A 19,234-nucleotide genomic window follows, 5' to 3' on the forward strand; every position below is an offset into this window, starting at 1 on the left:
GTGGTGGGATAATGAAAATTATAATGGTACCAGGGAATGGGAAGCAGATGTGCTTCCTTTCAATGGTACTTAATGGGGAATTGACCAATAATCTGGTGAATGGTGGGAACTTAATTCAACTTACCTTCTTCCTGGAGATTCCCCAGACCTCCATGAGAAACTCACCCGCAATAATCAAACTCACCTATTACTCCAAATGTATAGAAATTTAAAATGTTCTTATAGCCATTCCCACCATGCTGACTGTCATGTGCTATGCGTAAATGACCATGTTTTTGATCCTGAGAGCTCTTCTTTTATACCAGGAAAAAAAAGGGGGCCCACTTACACCCTGTCTTTAGAAAACACTGGTTATTTCTTTCTGTGCAAAAACACTCCTCCTTAAATGGAAGGGACGTTGTGGAGTTGTTGCCCTTCCACTGCCTATGTACCCAGTCTGGGTTCTTTCTCCTAACAACTTAAAAGAGTGCGTCAAAGCTGGGATGGATATAATTTTGGATGGATGCCCACAAATAACCCCATAGTAGATAGAAAGGGGTTTGGGCGTGCCTTTGCCTGAGTCTTTTTCCCCGTGGGTTGGAGTAACGGACTTGAAAAAGCAATTTGAAACCTCTCCATAGTCATGGCAACTACCCTTAATGCTTCTCTTAGAGCCTTTGAAAATCAACAAACCCAAACAGACAGCCTAGCGGAAGTCGTCTCACAAAACTACAGAGCACTATACCTCCTCACTGCACACTAGGGAGGAACCTGTGTCCTGCTTGGGGAAGAAGGCTGTTTTTATGTTAACAAATGGGGAAAAATAATGCAAGAAATACAAATGATGGACAGTATCAATCTGTTAACTGAAATAGGCCAAGCTCCAGGACTTGGGACATTCTCAACCTATTAAATATAGGTAGCTGGGGAAACTGGTTGAGAAGTTTGTTCCACTCAGTAACCATTAACTGGACTTCTGACCCTGGGTGTCATCCTCCTAATGAAATTTCTACTGTCTTATTTCAGTAGGCAAATGTCTTTCTCTCAGATGTATGTACAGAATAAAGTTCCTGAGGCTTATCATGAGGCTCAATTGACCGTGGAAACCAACCTGACCACCTTAGAGGAGTATGACTGAGATTCCCCATGTTGTTCAAATGAAGCCAAAAATCCACTTGCCATTTCCCTCTTCGGTGGAACAGAACATCTTAGAATGGTCCTCTGCAGCTCCAAGGGACACACAGCCCAACATCTAACAACATCTCTGACTAAACAAATACCCATGCAATAAGGTTGATCGGCGATACTGTCTGTGAAAGATCTTGCTCAAGCGAGGGAAGAGTGAAAGGATTTTAATCTAAAATGGAACCAAAGGATATGAAATGTAGACCCATTCATGTGCCCTCAGAAAAACAAAACTTAAAGACTGAGAGACTGATTTCCCATGAATACCCGATTTAGAGAATTATCACATTTACAGATTTATCGAAACTTAACCTGTGACTAATGAGCATCCGCCAAGAATCTCTTCCCATCTTCGAACCAGTGACTTGCTGCATGGCTCCCAACTGGACTCTCCTTTTTTGCACTGCTTGCGCATAAAAGCAACCCATCCTAAACCTTCAACAGACTTGCCTGTAACTCGTTGCAGCTTGGCTGTCACGAATTGCAATTCCTCTGCTGTTCCCAAATAAACTTGATTTCTGGTAACTTAAGCTTCACCTCTTTTCTTTTAGATTGACTTTTTTTTTTTTGGCTGCACTGCGGCGGCATGTGGGATCTTAGTTCCCCGACCAGGGATTGAACCCGTGCCCTCTGCATTGGAAGCACAGAGTCTTAACCACTGGACTGCCAGGGAAGTCCCAGAGATTGACATTTTATTTTCCTAACTGATTTTCAAAAAGCAGAAAAGTTTAAAATTTTAATTAATTCAAGTTTTTCTTTGCTGGTTTGTGCTTTTGGATTCTAAGAAATCTTCACCTAACCCAGGGTCATAACTTCTCTGCTTCTTTCCTAGAAGTTTTGTAGTTCTTGCCCTCACATTTGGGTCTATGATAATTTTGAGTGAATTAATAGTGCTTGTTCAGACCTCTCCTTTGTCTGATGTTAATAAGCCACTGCGCGTTGGGCCTGGGATGCTGGAGGGCTTTCCTCATTGTCCTTCTCCACTCGCAACTTTTAGCAGGCACTGCTGGCATGTGCCAGATAGGGGATTTCTCACCATGCTGTTTCTCCTCCAGCAGTAGACTGTTGATGCTTTTCACTCAGTGTGAGAATCGTGATGGAGGCAGAGGGTCATTCTCCTCCGTGATGATTTGTTTTTTTTTTTCAAATGTATACATATGTGCATAATCATGACTCACAGAGTTCTCTTGCTTTCTTCCCCAGTCCGGATTCCCCCAAAAGATAACCAGTATTCCGATTGCCACCATTGTAGATTTGTTTTACCTGTTCTTAAACTTTGTATACGTGAAATCCTGTAGCAACCTTTTGTGTCGGGCTTCTGTCACTAAACAATTCTGAGATTCATCCACCTTGTTGCATGTACCAGTGGTGTGTGGGTTTTTGTTTTGTTTTTTGCTGTGTATAATAATATACCACAGTTTATAAAGACTATTTAAACAATTGGATAATTGTCTAATTATCTAATTAATCATCTTGTAATTATCCTGAAAGCTTGTAATTATCCTAAAAGTAACATGCCAGTGGTCTATTCACTTTGTGGCTGAGGCCAGAAACCTAAGAATCATCTTTGACACTTCTTCTCATACCGCTCTTGAAGTCTAATGAGAAAATGCTGTTTCTTCCTCTTTCATAATTGTGGCCTGAATCCAGCCACTTCTCCCTACTTTCGTATCTCTTGCCCCAAATTGTGCACAAGCCTCTTTACTACTTTCATTCTTGCCCTAGGTCTGTTCTCCAGTCAGCAGCTGGAGGAATCTCTTCACGGACGTTTCTCACCTGCTGTCAACCTGCAGTGGCTTGCTTTCTCACTTGAGAATAAAATCTGAAGTCCTTACCGTGGCCTGCAAAGCTCTTATCTGACTGCAGCTACCTCTTCAACCTTATTTCCTACACCACTTTCTTTCTCTGACTCAGTGTTAGCTGTACTGGCCCACTTGCTATTTTTCTCTGCCCAGGCGAGAAAATTATCTTCTGCCCATTTTTGGATTGGGTTGTATGTTTTTTTGATATTGAACTGCATGAGCCATTTATATATTTTTGAGATTAATCCCTTGTCGGTTGCTTCGTTTGCAAATATTTTCTCTCATTCCAAGGGTTGAATTTTTGTTTTGTTTATGGTTTCTTTTGCTGTGCAAAAGCTTTTAAGTTTAATTAGCTCCCATTTGTGTATTCTTGTTTTTATTTTCATTTCATTATTTTTCCCTTGGTTCACACGGTCCAATACTTTGCTCCCTCACTTTATTCTGGTCTCGGCTCAAATCTCACCTCATGAGAGAGGCTTGCCTTTAATGACCAAATCTAAAAGGCTATTCCTGCCCCATTTCTTGCCTTACCCAATATTATTTTTTATAATACTTATCACTGTTTTCATTATGATAATTAGTTATTTGTCTATATATCTGTCTGTCTCCCCACTGCTCTTTGTTGAGAGCGGGGACTTTGCTAAATCCAGTGTGTTTTAGGCCTGTCATGTTAGCCATTCGAGAATCGTTTCTGAATTATTGAATAGGGATTTAATGATTTTAAAAAATATTTATTTATTTGGCTGTGCCAGGTGTTAGTTGTGGTATGCGAGATCTTTAGTTGCTGCATGTGGGATCTAGTTCCCTGACCGGGGATCAAACCTGGGCCCCCTGCATTGGGAGCATGGAGTCTTAGCCACTGGACCATCAGGGAAGTCCCAGGGATTTAATGATAATGCTTATCAGTTTCTAACTATAACATAATATTCAAGTGGATTGTTCTTTGATAATGTTAACATCATTCTATTATAGGTCATTACTCTTTTAATTCCCCCTCCCTCTTCCTTTTTTTTGCAGTTATTACAGAGAGCGTTTGCTTAATTTTTAAAAGCATCTATTGAGAATTAGAAAAAGAAGTAGTAAACATAGAGTACCAATTCAAGAATTGGATTATTCCACATTGCTACTATCTGTTCCAAATTAAGACATCTGGTGACTGAAGAAGTTTGGTTTCTTCTCTGTTTGGTTAACCAGCTGGTTGTTTTGGAAAGGCAAAGACAGTTCATTGTTCTTGTTGAAAGAAGCTGGGTATTCATAGACTTACTATAAAGGGTGACTTTGGGGTGAAAGATTTACTTGAGAAACTGGATATCTCAAGATGTTATTGAGAAAAATGTCTTTGTTTTTTAAGAGATACTTTGAATGTTATATCTGGAACCTGAAGGATAATCTCATACTGCATGAGAGAGTGTGTGTGTGTCATTCCTTCCCACCCCCTCCCTCTTTTCCTTGGTAACAATTTCCTGCACTTTAAAAACTGTGCTCTCCCTAAGAATTTTAGTGTATTTTAATGCATGAAATGCCATATGTTGCTGCAACCAGTATCTTGAACATTCGTGTGAACAAGAATAGCATATTCAGGCTCGCTAACCAGGATTAATTTACAAAGACATTGTCTCAGTCATTAATGAATATGATATTTAAAATTGCATTGAAATTGTAGCAGATGTCAGTTTAGCATACCTTCCACTAAATATGCAGCACTTCTGCCCAGTTTAAAACAAATGGTTCTTTGATAGATTATTTTAAGGCCAATTATGTGTCAGTTTAAAATATACACACAAATTTCTCTAAATTTTTGATATAAAAGTTTTCTTAGAAATGTTCTGCTGAAGTTAAACCAATGCATGCTTTTTATCCCAAGGTATTGATTTCTCTAGGACATGTTGGTAGTGCATATGAGGGACTGTTCTTTAATGTCCAGTATAGAACTTTTGTAGCTAACATTAGATTTTTCCCATTTGCCACTGACCTTGCCACTAGCACATGACATTAGACATTAGCAGCTACTGCTTCCAAATGTTCTGCTAACACGACTTTGAAACTTGAAGAGTACTAGCCAGGTATTTGTAGATTGTCCCTCAATTGAATTTGTTTGACGTTTTCTCAAGATTAGGCTGGGGTTATGAATTTTTGAGACGAATGCCACAGAAGTAAACTATCTTTCTCATCACATCACATCAGAGGGCAAGTGACATCAACATGACTTACCACCAAAGATGCTGACCTTGATCAGTTGGTTAAGGAGGTGTCTTCTGATTTTCTCTAGTTGAATTTACTATCTTTTACTCTTTCAATACTCTGTTCTTTGGAAGCAAGTAATTAAGTCCAGCCTATAATCCAGAAGAGGAGAACTGAGCTCCACCTCCTGGAGGAGGTTGTATCTGCTTATATTAGTTGGAATTTTTCTGTAAGGAAGATATGTCCCTTCTCCCTCATTTATTTACTTACTCAGTCATTTATTTTTATCAGTATGGATTCATGGGTGTTTATTTTATTGTTTGGTTGCTTTTTTGCTCAAACTGGTCTAGAGTGACCAGTGGGAGATCTTGGCTCCTGTGTCAAGGGTATTTTTAATAGGGTAGATCTTAAGCCTTTCTGATCGGTACCTAACTAAAAGATAAGAATTTTGGAGAAGTTCACTGAGAACTTGTTTCACTTCAGTGAAATTATATCATCTTCTAAAACATACTGAAGTTCATTTGCTCTTTAGAAATGTATTTTTCATTAAAAAATGAAAAATGAAATCTTAAAAAGCACCCACACAATTTGATATGTCAGTGGTTTATTCAGAATTGAGAGTTGCTGGTTTGATATTCATGTTCATGACATTTTGCATATTGGTTCATTTTTTTAAAATAGTTTTAATATAAAAGTAACAGAATGCTTTCATTTTTTAAAAGCTGTAGAATGGTATTTTTTAAAATGTGAATGTGAAATGAAATAAGGCAAATCAAATGAAGTTATTAGAAAGAAAGGAAATCAATATTTGCTTATTTTCTTTATGCCAAGAATTATGCCCACTACATCCTTCTGCTTTGTGTTCCTGTGTCATCCTGTGATTATCTCTGTCCTTGTACCATCACCCTATAGTGTAATTGTTTACTGGTCTTTCTCCTAACTTCTTGAAGACAACAAGTATGTTTCTCATCTGAATCTCCAGCATTTAGCACTGTACTTGGCTATAAAAGGCGCTCAATATCAAGTATGTCCATTTCTATCCCCATTATAAAGATGAAGAAACTGAGGCTTACAGAGGTTAGGTTAATTTGTACAAAGATGACTTTGCTAGTTTGTGGTAGAACAAGGGCTTGAAATTAGTATGTTTTATTCTTAAACGTATTGCTTTTTTATTGTACCACACTGGCAGATTATTGACAAGCTGAAAATTACTTCACTGCATTATTTCCAAATTGACAATCTCTGAAAATATTCATAAGAAACTGGTAACATTTGACGCCTGCTGGGAGAAGAAAGGGGCTTGAGGACAGAAATGTTCTAAGACATTAGTTTTGGAACCTTTTGAATTTTGAGCCATGGGACTATTTTAGAAATTCAAAAATATAGATAAATTTGTAAAATACACAGAAACTTACCAGATAGAGTTTTATATTAAGTTTTAAAATATTGTATCATTTCAGAGGTTTGTTTGTTTTTTTGTTTTGTTGATGTCTTTAGAATCAGGGATCCTACCATTATTACTGAGCATAGGTTTTTTTATAGTCTTCTGACAATTCCTTTGTGTATCCTATTTTTTGGAATAGGTGGGAAAGGGGAGAGGATAGAATGTTCTAAAGGGAACAAAAGATCAAAGTCCCCATCTTTAATATGAATGAAATTTGACTTTTTAAAGTATGTTCCCTAAATCTTTATTTGTAGGAGCCTCTTACATTAAGTCAGTACTTGGTGATAACACCCAAGACTTTATTTGATTATCTCTGATTAGTTAGGCTGGTTCTGGCTGCATTAACAAAAACTCCACTGCAAATTGACTTAAATAGTCAGAAAATGTTGAATCTCATACACATGGAATTAAAGTTCTTTCCATCAGTCGGATTGGGTACCCTTTAGAATTAGCGTTCTACATGTGAACAAATTGTAGTTAGGAGGGGAATACATGCGTGGACTGGCAAAAATGTATGGTTTCTGAACCAATTACTGGTTAAAAAGGATGGCATTACTATGATTAGGTTAATCAGGATCCATCCCTGGTGCTACAGGCAACTGAAACAATGTTGATGCCACATGGAGGGGGAAGAGGGGTGAGTTGGAGGGGTTCCATCATACTAGATATCCTCTACGGTTTCTTAATTACCCTTGAAATAAAATATGATATATGTTTGACACCTCCACTGCTAATAATAACTTTTGAGGAATGTAATTGTTCGTGGTGCATAATGGGTTGCATAGGGGTTTCTTTTACTATTCTTTATTCCATACAAACTCCATAATAAAAAATGGGACACAAAAAGATTAAAAGTGATGGCTGCTTACTGTAACCTTTTTCTGTGTTTGTGTGTTTTTTCAATCATCCTGCTCCCTTTTTTTTTTTTTAATAAATTTATTTATTTTATTTATTTATTTTTGGCTGCATTGGGTCTTCGTTGCTGTGCGCGGGCTTTCTCTAGTTGTGGCGAGCAGGGGCTACTCTTCGTTGCGGTGCATGGGGCTTCTCTTTGTGGTGGCTTCTCTTGTTGCGGAGCATGGGCTCTAGGCACGTGGGCTCCAGTAGTTGTGGCACGCAGGCTCAGTAGTTGTGGCGCACGGGCTTAGTTACTGGGCGGCATGTGGCATCTTCCTGGACCAGGGCTCGAACCTCTGTCCCCTGCATTGGCAGGCGGATTCTTAACCACTGTGCCACCAGGGAAGCCCCCATCCTGCTCCCTTTCTTTCTCCTCTGCTTATATGTAGAATTAATATGTAATTCTTCCTCTCAAAGCCTAATAGGCATATTCCTTAATTAAAGTTGACAATAATATTTTAGTACTTAAGTGGAAGAGGAATAGCATAGAATTGAAATGAACATAGGTTCACAGGTTTTAAAGTTACAATTTGGGTTTCAAATCAAACTCCCTCTGTTATTACCTATGAGAGCATTGGCAAGTTACTCAGTTTCTCTGAACTTCAATTTCCTCTGTAAAATGGTGACAATAATACCTGTCTGATAGGGTTAAATGATTAGGGTAAAAAAATTAGACGTATCAATAAGTTTCTAGCACACCGCCTAGCATTTGTTGAACTCCAGTTATGAGTTTTTCTTCTCTGTGAGACTCAATCATCCTAGCCCAGTTTGATAGATATGTTAGCGTTATTGTATTGTGAAGTTATTAGAGCCCATTCCTGAATGACTTTTCCCATTTAGCTTCTCCCTGCATTGGGGACATTAGCCGAATCTCTGCATTGTGCAATCATCAGAGATAGTTCCTTGCAGTCAGTGGGCAGTATTAAGTTTCAGCTGTGGGGAATTAGTTTTTCTGACCCAAGTCTGATAAATTGTTTCGAAAGAAAACTAGTCCTTTATCCAACATACAGTTCAAATACAACTCTTATTCTTTAGTAGTGAAAATGTAATAGTGTTTGTTGCTTATGCTGTCAGATCTTTCAAGTATGATGAAATTTATTCATACCTGAAAGATAGAAATATATTTCTAAGGATACTGCTCATTTCTGACTTCCTACAAAGTAATATGCCAAAGACTTTTAGTACAGTGCCTTTTGTAATCAATAGTTTCTAAATAGGTATAAAATGTGTGTTTTCGTTTAATACATTTTTTCATCTTGTTTAAATGAGAAAGAAAACTACTTCCTCTTCCATCGTGGAATGATTTAAGCTACCTAGGCTGTCCTTCAGATTTCATATTCAAACTTGGCCAATTCAGGAATAAGAGCAACACCTAGTTGCAGCTAGATGTATTTAAGATGTACTTTATATAGAGAAATAACATTTTATTGGGTTTATTTTAATAGGAAGTAAAATGAAAGAATATTTTGATTGATAAAGATAACTTAAATTTTACTAAGGCAAAAGCCACAAAAGAAATACTTATGTTTAGGGATTTTGTTATCAAGTAACTAACTCTTAATTACCTAAGGACAGTTCTTCAGATTAGAGATGAGTCAACATTTCCCTTCTAATGTGTTTCAAGATGGCAGTTCACCAAGAAGTTAATATTTTCACCCCCTTGAAGCTTACCCTAAGGTGTTTGTTTTAGGGTGTCTTTCTTTTTTTTTTTTTTTTTTAAATTTATTTATTTATTTATTTATGGCTGTGTTGTGTCTTCGTTTCTGTGTGAGGGCTTTCTCTAGTTGCGGCAAGCGGAGGCCACTCTTCATCGCGGTGCGCGGGCCTCTCACTATCGCGGCCTCTCTTGTTGCGGAGCACAGGCTCCAGACGCACAGGCTCAGTAGTTGTGGTTCACGGGCCCAGTTGCTCTGCGGCATGTGGTATCTTCCCAGACCAGGGCTCGAACCCGTGTCCCCTGCATTGGCAGGCAGATTCTCAACCACTGCGCCACCAGGGAAGCCCCTAGGGTGTCTTTCTAAACATCTTCCAGCTACTGCATTATATTCAGACACGAGAATTCTGTATCCCAGTAAAGACCACAGCAGCAGTGGTGGCTCAATGCCAGGGCACTGCTGGGGGTCTGCTATTTCCTGATCTGTACCAGGTGGGTCAAGATGAGATATTAGTAATTTTTTCAGAACAGTTAGGCCAGTATTTAAATTGGGTTATGGTTGCTTGCTACATCTACTAACTCAAGGACAAGGAATTTTTTTTAATGAAAACTCTTTAACCAAGTGAACCAACATAGCTTTAGACTCTACTAAACTTCCTTTATCTGGACCTCTTCTCCTTGTCTCATGTCAGTGTTGGGAAAGTAAGAACTGCAATATGATCCAACAGGTAGTGGCGGTAACTCCATCCATTCCTTTCTCTTTTCTCTGCTGTTCTCTTTTGGCTTATCTTCATTTCTCTTCTTTTCTCCTCCCTACTGTTTGCTTTAGTACTCTTTTCTGTCCCTCTCTTTTTGTCCCCTCTTTCATTTGTGTGTGTGTGTGTATTGATATAAGAAAGGCTCACTCTACATCCTTAGCTCTCACTAGCCTGTTGAGATCTAGAATGCTAACTAAGCTTCCTTTTATGCATCTAACAGAAATAAATAGAGAAAAGATTAAAATTATGGATAATCTTATTTGTTCTCTTTATATGTTTTTATTAGGTTGAACTATATGAAGTTGTCAATATTGTTTTGATCTACAGAAATAGATTGAACCTTATGGTTCAGTATGCCCTTAGTAGCCTTCAGCAAAAGTGAGATTTAGAAATGGATTGGAAGGGAGATCAGCTCGGTGCTTTGTGACCACTGAGAGGGGTGGGATAGGGAGGGTGGGAGGGAGATGCAAGAGGGAGGAAATATGAGGATATATGTATACGTATAGCTGATTCACTTTGTTATAAAGCAGAAACTAACACTCCATTGTAAAGCAATTATACTCCAATAAAGATGTTAAAAAAAAAAAAGAAAAAAGAAATGGATTGGAAGAGAGCCCTGAGTAGGAGAGCTGGATATTCCCCAGAGGTTCTGGCTTAGATAACTGGGTGGATCAGAGTGTTGTCATGGTGCCAATACCATTGACCAACATGGAGAACATTGAGAAGCATATTTTCATTTTGTTTTTAAGGAGAAGGTTGGTGGGGGCATAAATAATCAGTTTTACTTTGAGGTGTAGTGGGACATGTTCAAGGAGAAATGGCTAGTAGATACTTGGAAATATGGACTTGTAAATAGATGAGCTCATTGGCACTTAGGTGGCACTTGAAAACATGAATGTCAATGAGGTTGCCTTGTGAGAGTGTCAAGTGAGAAGAAAAGAGAGCCTATGGCTTATCTTGAGGACTGGGAAGTGGGTCATACAAAGAAAACACAGAGAAGGGCATACATAGAAGTAAAAGAGTTTATTCATCATTTTAGAATGATCCATTAGTATATAAAATTAAAATTAACTATGTAGCCTTGGAAGTTCTATTTCAAATATGATTCACTTGCATAGTAATGTGTTAAAGCATAAGCCAGAGATTTTCATCTTTTCCCTAAGAGATTAAACTATTTTACTATTTGTATCTATGGACGAATGAATATAAACTCTAGCATGAGAGTGTTATAGGAGCTACCTACCTTCTAACATCTATCTTCCTTTTTTTTGAAGTACTATGCTGCATTTAAACAGTGTGTCAGGTGGACAACCATTGAGATTGTTACCATTACTACTGTCTTAAAAGTGTTAGCTTGTTGTAGCGTTCCATCTGGGCCCACTCTGCCTGTCTCATCAATCCCCAGAATCCTCGCAGGGGACTGTTCCAGTGTGAAACGGACTCTCCAGGCAACACTGTGGAGGGAAGGAGTCCCGCACTACTCTCCTGCTTGGGGGTAGCAGTGCATAGTCATAGTCCTATAACTTACCATTAGCTTAAATGTCACATTAAACTTCCTTATTGTTTAAAACCTGATATTTCATATGCAGAGATCAATATGAAGCCGTAGCAAAGAATTGTTTCTTTTGTAATCTCATTAACACTTTGACTAGTATTTCAAGAATGGGCAGTTGTTTTTATCTGGAATTAAAAAGGATTTTTCCTTGAAGTGTATAGGCAGTACACTCTTAAGTGAACACACATTTTAGGATGTATTTGAAGAGCTTGTAGTAAAAAAAAATTGAGTTAAATAATTTTTTTTTCACAAATATAAAGTCTTTTTCTATATTTCCTTTTTGTACTTTATTTAAAGTACTGCTAAAGAATGCCATTATTTTACTAATTTCCATAAGCACAGCTCCCCCTGCAGACACACAGACACATGCAATATCATTTTAGATTTATTCTGTTTCTCCTGGAACTCTTCAGCTCTTAATGCATGAAAGTTGAATCAATTATTCACTCATTTATTCAACAATCATATTGATAACAAAAAAGCAAGAAGGAGTCAGGTAATAAGTTTACCTCACCAGTAAAATCAGGTTTTTAAAAAATACTGAGTGAAAAGAGCAAATTGCAACAAAGATACATACAATTGTGATGCCATTTAAAAAATTTCTTAATCATAGGAGTTGTGTCTATAAGGTTTCATTTCTTTAAATAAAAAACTGAGGTTGGGCTTCCCTGGTGGCGCAGTGGTTGAGAATCTGCCTGCCAATGCAGGGGACACGGGTTCGAGCCCTGGTCTGGGAAGATCCCACATGCCGCGGAGCAACTAGGCCCGTGAGCCACAATTACTGAGCCTGCACCTCTGGAGTCTGTGCTCCGCAACAAGAGAGGCCGCGATAATGAGAGGCCTGCACACCGTGATGAAGAGTGGCCCCCACTTGCCACAACTGGAGAAAGCCCTCACACAGAAACGAAGACCCAACACAGCCATAAATAAATAAATAAATAAAATTTTAAAAAAAATAGTAAAATATTAAAAAAAAAAAACTGAGGCAAATATGGCAGAATGTTAAATCTGGGTAATATGTATAGTACTTGGGTGTCTGTTTCCTTTTTTCTACACTTCTTTGTATATTTGAAATATTTCATAATTAAACATTTTTAATTTTTTAATTAATAAAATAGGCAGTATGATAGGGGGGTGACAGGCTACTTTAGGTTGGTTGATCAGGGACGGTCTCTCTGGGGAGGTAACATATTGAGACCTGAATAACAGGAAGGAGTTACTCACACAGAAAAGGTACAGAAAGTATTCCAGGCAGAGAAGCAGCTATTGCTACAGTCCTGAGACAGAAGCAAGCATGACATGTTTAAGGAGAGAAGGCCATTTTAGCCTATCTGGTTGTAAAACCAACAGTTATGCTGTGGAGATAAATGGTCATTTAGTCTCTGAATACTTGAAGGATGCTCACCATTTTCAGACTTATTCTTATACAGAGTTGTTCCATTTAGGGCTTACATACTAATTGTGATAATGACAAATCAAAAGCACACAGAAGCTGGCTGCCTGAGGAGTTTCTCAGTGGTCAAGTTGGGGACAGTTTGAGCACCAAGAAGAATTTAAGTAAGTGATCAAACTTGTTATTATGAGTCTCTATGATGTGATGCAATAAGAAGTACCCTGGGCTTCCCTGGTGGCACAGTGGTTAAGAATCCGCCTGCCAATGCAGGGGACACGGGTTCAATCCCTGGTCCGGGAAGATCCCACATGCTGCAGAGCAACTAAGCCCATGCGCCACAATTTGAGCCTGTGCTCTAGAACCCATGAGCCACAACTACTGAGCCCGTGTGCTGCAACTACTGAAGCCCACATGCCTAGAGCCTGTGCACTGCAACAAGAGAACCCACTGCAATGAGAAGCCCACACACCGCAACGAAGAGTAGCCCCCGCTCACTGCAACTAGAGAAAGCCCGCACACAGCAACGAAGACCCAATGCAGCCAAAAAAAAAAGTACCCAGCATCACCTAAATTTTATCCCTGATAACAATATTAAACTGGAGTCAATCATGAGGAGGAAACAATTAGAAAAATCCAGAATATGGGACATATTATCAAACAACTGGCCTGGACTTTTAAAAAAATTCAATGTTAAGAAAACAAAAGATTGGGGAGGTGCTCTGTGTTAAAGTATTTAGAAATGAAGTGATGTTTTGTCTGCAGTTAACTTTCAAATAGTTCATCAAAAAATGTGTGTGTGTTTGCTTATAGAGATAGAAGAAAGCAAGTTGTTGGACCTCGGAGGTGAAAGGCTATGTGTGTGTGTATTCGTTGTACTATTCTTTCAACTTTTGTAAGTTTTTAAATAGTCAAAATTTAAAGTTGGAGAGGATGCTTATTCTTTTTTTGAACCCCAATGCAACTTTTTAATATTTTTTGCCTTTTGGTTTAGTTGTTTTGTTTGGAGCCACTCTGACAGATCCAAATTCTCCCCCATGTGGTGTTAGTGGTATTGATAATGGTAATACTGGTCATTTTTACATAACATTTGTTGAATGTGTATCATGGTATGCCAGACACGTTATTTCAGTTAATCCTTCTAACAACTCTTGAATTAGTATTCATTTCTCCTTGTAAAGATGAGAAGACAGGCGGTTAAAAAGCTATCACTAAAGCAACAGAAAGAAAAGCAGTTCATCTTAATGAAAATGTGAATTTGTGAGGCAGGCTAGAATATTCATTGGTGAAAGCAAGATAGAAAAGTTTGTGATAAAGTCACTAGGCATGCATATTTTTCTGGCCTTGAACTTGTTCTGTATACAACCTACCATTGAGAGGCAATCTAGCGTGGTGGTTAAGAGCACAGTCCCTGAAGCCAGAATGCCTAAGTTCAAATTGCATCTCCAACATTTACAAGCTGCTACTGCCTGAGAGGCACATCTCCAGAATTCCTACTGGGTACCTCTATTAGTTTTTTATCGCTGCTGTAACAAATTACTGCAAACTTGGTGGCTCAAAACAACATAAATTTATTATAACTCTAGACGTCAGAAGTCCAAAATGGGTCTCAATGGGCTAAAATCAGGGGGTTAGCAGGGCTGCACTTTCACGTGGAAGCTCTAAAGGAGGCTGTTTCCTTGCCTTTTCCGCTTTCTAGAGGCCACCCAATTATTGGCCTCCTTTGCCCAAACCAGCAGTGTATCTCTCTGAACCTTTCTTCCATAGTAACATCTCCCTCTGACTCTCATATTCTGCCTGCTTCTTCTATCAGTACTTGTAAGGGCACTGGTGATTACTTTGGGCCCACCCAGATAATCTAGAATAATCTCCCTATTTTAAGGTCAACTGATTAGCAACCTTAATTCCATTTACAACCTCAATTCCTCTTTGCCATGTGACCTAACATATTCATAGGTTCCTGGGATTAAGGCATGAACATCTTTTTTTTTTTTTTATGAATTTATTTATTTTTGGCCTTTGGGTCTTTGGGTCTTTGTTGCTGCACGTGGGCTTTCTCTAGTTGCGGCGAGCGGGGGCTACTCTTCGTTGCAGTGTGTGGGCTTCTCATTGCGGTGGCTTCTCTCGTTGTGGAGCACGGGCTCTAGGTGTGCGGGCTTCAGTAGTTGCGGAACGCGGGCTCAGTAATTTTGGCTCACGGGCTCTAGAGCGCAGGCTCAGTAGTTGTGGTGCACGGGCTTAGTTGCTCCGCGGCATGTGGGATCTTCCCGGATCAGGGATCGAACCTGTGTCCCCTCCATTGGCAGGCGGATTCTCAACTACTGTGCCACCAGGGAAGCCCCATGGCATGAACATCTTTGAAGGACCATTTTTCTGCTAACACATCTATGTTTAGATTCTATAGTTGTTAAGGCAGCTGGGACCAGGTGAAGATCTCAAAGTGGAGATCCTGGCTAATGCTGAGGACTGTGCATAGGACCAATTATTAGGTTTGAGCTGAAAGGAATTACTAAGCAAGGTATGTACATGTTTTAAAATTCTCTTACTGGCAGTAGATTCAGTATATAAAAAGTGATTGAATTAGAAGTAGGAACTGAGTTTTAGTTGCATCATGGTAGGGAAATGATTAAAATATTAGATTTTAGTTCTGTTGTTTTGTGCCAGCTCTCAGAGGGAAATGTTCTTGATTTAATCACAATGTAGAGACGCTTTGGGTTTAATTTTAATTTTTGTTTTTATTACAGATTTTTGCTACCCTTGGATGCACTCCTGATATGGAGAAGATTGAGGAACAATTTGCTAATTTGAACATTGTTAAACGTTCCTCAGAAACTAAAGAGCCTACTTATCTGCTTGGCATAGACACATCAAAGACTGTACAAGCAGAAAAAGGAAGCTTGGTTGCTGTCTTATGTTCTAATGGATCAATCAGAATATATGATAAAGAAAGATTAAATGTACTACGAGAATTTAGAGAATATCCTGGACTTAATGGAGTCAAGTTTGCAAATTCCTGTGAGAGCGTGTATTCCTCATGCACTGATGGCACTGTAAAATGTTGGGATGCTCGATTAGCCAGTGAAAAACCTGTCCAGCTGTTCAAGGGTTACCCTTCCAATATTTTTATCAGTTTTGATATCAGCTGTAATGATCATGTCATTTGTGCTGGTACAGAAAAAGTTGATGATGATGCGTTGTTGGTATTTTGGGATGCAAGAATTAATTCTCAGGATTTGTCTACTACTAAAGAACCACTTGGTGCATATTCAGAGACACATAGTGATGATATCACTCAAGTGTGTTTCCATCCCACCAATCCCAACATGGTAGTCTCAGGTTCAACTGACGGCCTGGTAAATGTATTTGATATTACTGTTGATAACGAAGAAGATGCACTGGTTACAACCTATAACTCAGTTTCATCAGTAAGCTATATTGGTTGGTCTGGGAAAGATTATAAACAGATTTACTGCATGACACATGATGAAGGATTTTGTTGGTGGGATCTTAATCATCTGGATACTGATGAACCAATTACATGTTTGAACATTCCGGATGTCAGAGAAGTAATTAATGTGAAAGAAGGGATTTTGGACTATTTGATTGGCGGCCTATATCATGAAAAGACGGACAAATTGTTTGTAGTTGGAGGAACAAACACAGGAATTATTCACATAATGAGCTGTACTACATCAGGATTGGTCCATGTGACCAGCCTTCAGGGAGGGCATGCTACTACAGTCCGTTCTTTCTGTTGGAATATGCAGGATGATTCTTTGCTAACTGGAGGAGAAGATGCACAGTTGTTACTTTGGAAACCTGGAGCAGTAGAGAAGACGCTTACAAAGAAAGACAGCATGAAAATAGCATCCTCTGTGTACCAGCGAGTTCGAGTTCATAGTAATGATTCTTACAAGAGAAGGAAAAAGCAGTGATGTTACATTGGGAGTTTACTTGACAGGTTTTATAGTTGCAAATAATTATTTCTGTGTACTACCTGTTGTAGACGTGTTTAAAGCTCATATGTAAATAAAAGCAAGCCAGTTAGCAAACAGTCCTGAAAAAATGTTGAGAATGGTTTAATTCAGGTCTTTGTGTATTCTAAAATTATTTTTTTAAGCCACTATTTGAGTATATAATCAGTGAGTTGAAAGTAAAATTACATTCCTCATTTTAAAAACCCATCTGTTGAATTAGTAAATGTTGAGTTTGAAGAAATAGCTTTGATAAGGGCTTTTTAGAAGTAGATGGCTGGTGTGACTTTAAAAAACAGGTGGTTTGGGCTGTGTTTTTTAAGCTCAATTTTTTACATTTTAAATCATCTTCATTATTTATAAAACCAAGTCAGACTGTTTCTTCATTCGAGAAGCTCCTACTTGCTTAATATGTATAGATTACACTGGCATATTTAAATATAAATATTCTAATGAGTTTAAATAGAATTAAACCTTTTCAGAAATAGTGATTTGCATTTATTTGAGAAAAGTATATTTAGTAAATATTTGCGTCCACACTTTAATATTGTTGGTTAAACAGTAAACAGGTGTTTCACTGATGAAAAGGAAATTACCTTGCAAAATTCTTTTTGAGACTCAAAGTGAATATACAAAAACAAAAGTATTTATAATAGTAGAATGACTTTTTATTTCAAAATATTCCAATATTTTGTGATAAAATTTTCTTCTATAGTGTTTTATCCATCCATAATTTTAAACTTGAATTTTTGTTTACTGCTAATTTATCCATCCTTCCTTTTAAATATTTCTCTAAAGAATCTTAATTAAAAAGTTGATCCCTCTAAAGGTTTGGTATCTTATCTCTGAGACTGTAGCACTGGGGGAAATTTTTATTTTTCTATAGAACATTTGTAACTTATATTTAGATATGATTTAGCTTAACTCAAATGAGACTGAACAACAGGTAAGTTGTTGTTATATTAAATATATTAAAAATACATGTTTTGGGGGCTTCCCTGGTGGCGCAGTGGTTGAGAATCTGCCTGCTAGTGCAGGGGACGCGGGTTTGAGCCCTGGTCTGGGAGGATCCCGCATGCCGCGGAGCGGCTGGGCCCGTGAGCCACAATTGCTGAGCCTGTGCGTCTGGAGCCTGTGCTCCGAGGCAGGAGAGGCCGCGATGGTGAGAGGCCCGCGCACCGCGATGAAGAGTGGCCCCCACTTGCCGCGACTGGAGAGAGCCCTCGCGCAGAGGTGAAGACCCAACACAGCAATCAATCAATCAATCAATCAATCAATAAAAAAAAAAAAAAAATACATGTTTCTTATTTGGAGAAATTCAGCTATTCTTGGTATTGTCCAAACCATAAACCTGAGGGTAATATAGTGCTTTTCCTTTTTCCCTTAACCAGTCAACCACCAAGTCCTATGCCATTCCACCTCCTAAAATCTGTCAGCCTGTTCTTTTGCCTTTACCCCCCGCCACTACTGCCTTAGATAAGACTTTCATCATTTCTCTGCGAGATTACAGACTCTGTCTCTAATCTGCTCCAGTTCATTCTCCCTACTACTTCTAGACTGAACATCGAAAACACAGATTTGATAATGCCTCATGCTGCTTAAAATCTTTGATACATTTTGAACTTTTGATAGAGGACTGTTTAAAATGAAAAACCATGTTTTCAAGATATTTAGGATATGAGACAATGCTGACTATGTTGTAAGTGGGAAAAGTTGGTAAAAAAAGACTTTCAGAGACACTGCATTTATGCAATAACAGGAAATGCAACAGGAGTTATAAAACAGCAGGGCTCTTAAAAATATTTCAAATTCAGAAGTAATTATTAGAGCTGTAAGATGCAAGTGAGGAAATACCTCTGAAAGAGACAGAAAGTGAGAGAAAAGATAAAGGCCGCAGGAGGGGTCTAATATCAGACTGATGGTGTTATAAAGTGAAAAAAAAATTTTTTTTTAAGGGATGGGAAGGGATTATTAAAATGAAATAACATAGGAGGCTATCCCAGAACTTCAGTCTTTAGGTTGAAAGGCCCAACAAGGGTGTCAAGTGTAATGAATGAAAAAGACCCACACCAAGGCATAGCACTGTGAAGTTTTAGAACTCTAAGAATAAAGAGAAAATCTTAAAAGTTTTCAAAGAGAGGGTAAAAAACAATCACTTAGGAACAAGAATAACATCCACATTAGACTCAGCAAATCTGGATAACAAAAAATGGTAGATCAATGCCTTCAAAGTTCTGAGGACAAATTCCTGCTATCTGAACTTATGCTCTCCAAATTCATGAAGACTACAGTAGATTCAAACTATTCAATCTAAACTCGGATTACAATAAATTTTTTTGACACATCTCTTGCTAAGTGAACACTTCCTTCTTGCTCTCTGAAACTCAGGAACCAAATTTATTTAGCTAACAGTAT

At 38.3% G+C, this 19,234-nt stretch overlaps 1 protein-coding gene across 7 annotated transcripts in view; it reads left to right on the forward strand.

The window, feature by feature from the left end:
* WDR89 (WD repeat domain 89) overlaps positions 1-17,212 on the forward strand; it is a 35,063-nt gene extending 17,851 nt beyond the window's left edge. For 3 of the 7 annotated variants that reach the window (XM_068565733.1, XM_068565941.1, XM_068566025.1), the window contains exon 3: positions 15,590-17,212. In XM_068565733.1, coding sequence (XP_068421834.1) covers positions 15,620-16,780 — 1,161 coding nt within the window. In that variant the 5' untranslated portion in view covers positions 15,590-15,619 and the 3' untranslated portion in view covers positions 16,781-17,212. Of the gene's footprint in view, positions 1-1,005; positions 1,654-12,900; positions 13,013-15,240; positions 15,364-15,589 lie in introns of those variants that run through there. The other 4 variants (XM_068565782.1, XM_068566104.1, XM_068565860.1 and 1 more) reach the window with 3 other exon arrangements.
* The last annotated feature ends 2,022 nt before the right edge of the window (positions 17,213-19,234 follow it).

This window comes from Eschrichtius robustus, chromosome 1 (assembly GCF_028021215.1).
Source record: "Eschrichtius robustus isolate mEscRob2 chromosome 1, mEscRob2.pri, whole genome shotgun sequence".
In the NCBI taxonomy this organism is placed as follows: Eukaryota; Metazoa; Chordata; class Mammalia; order Artiodactyla; family Eschrichtiidae; genus Eschrichtius; species Eschrichtius robustus.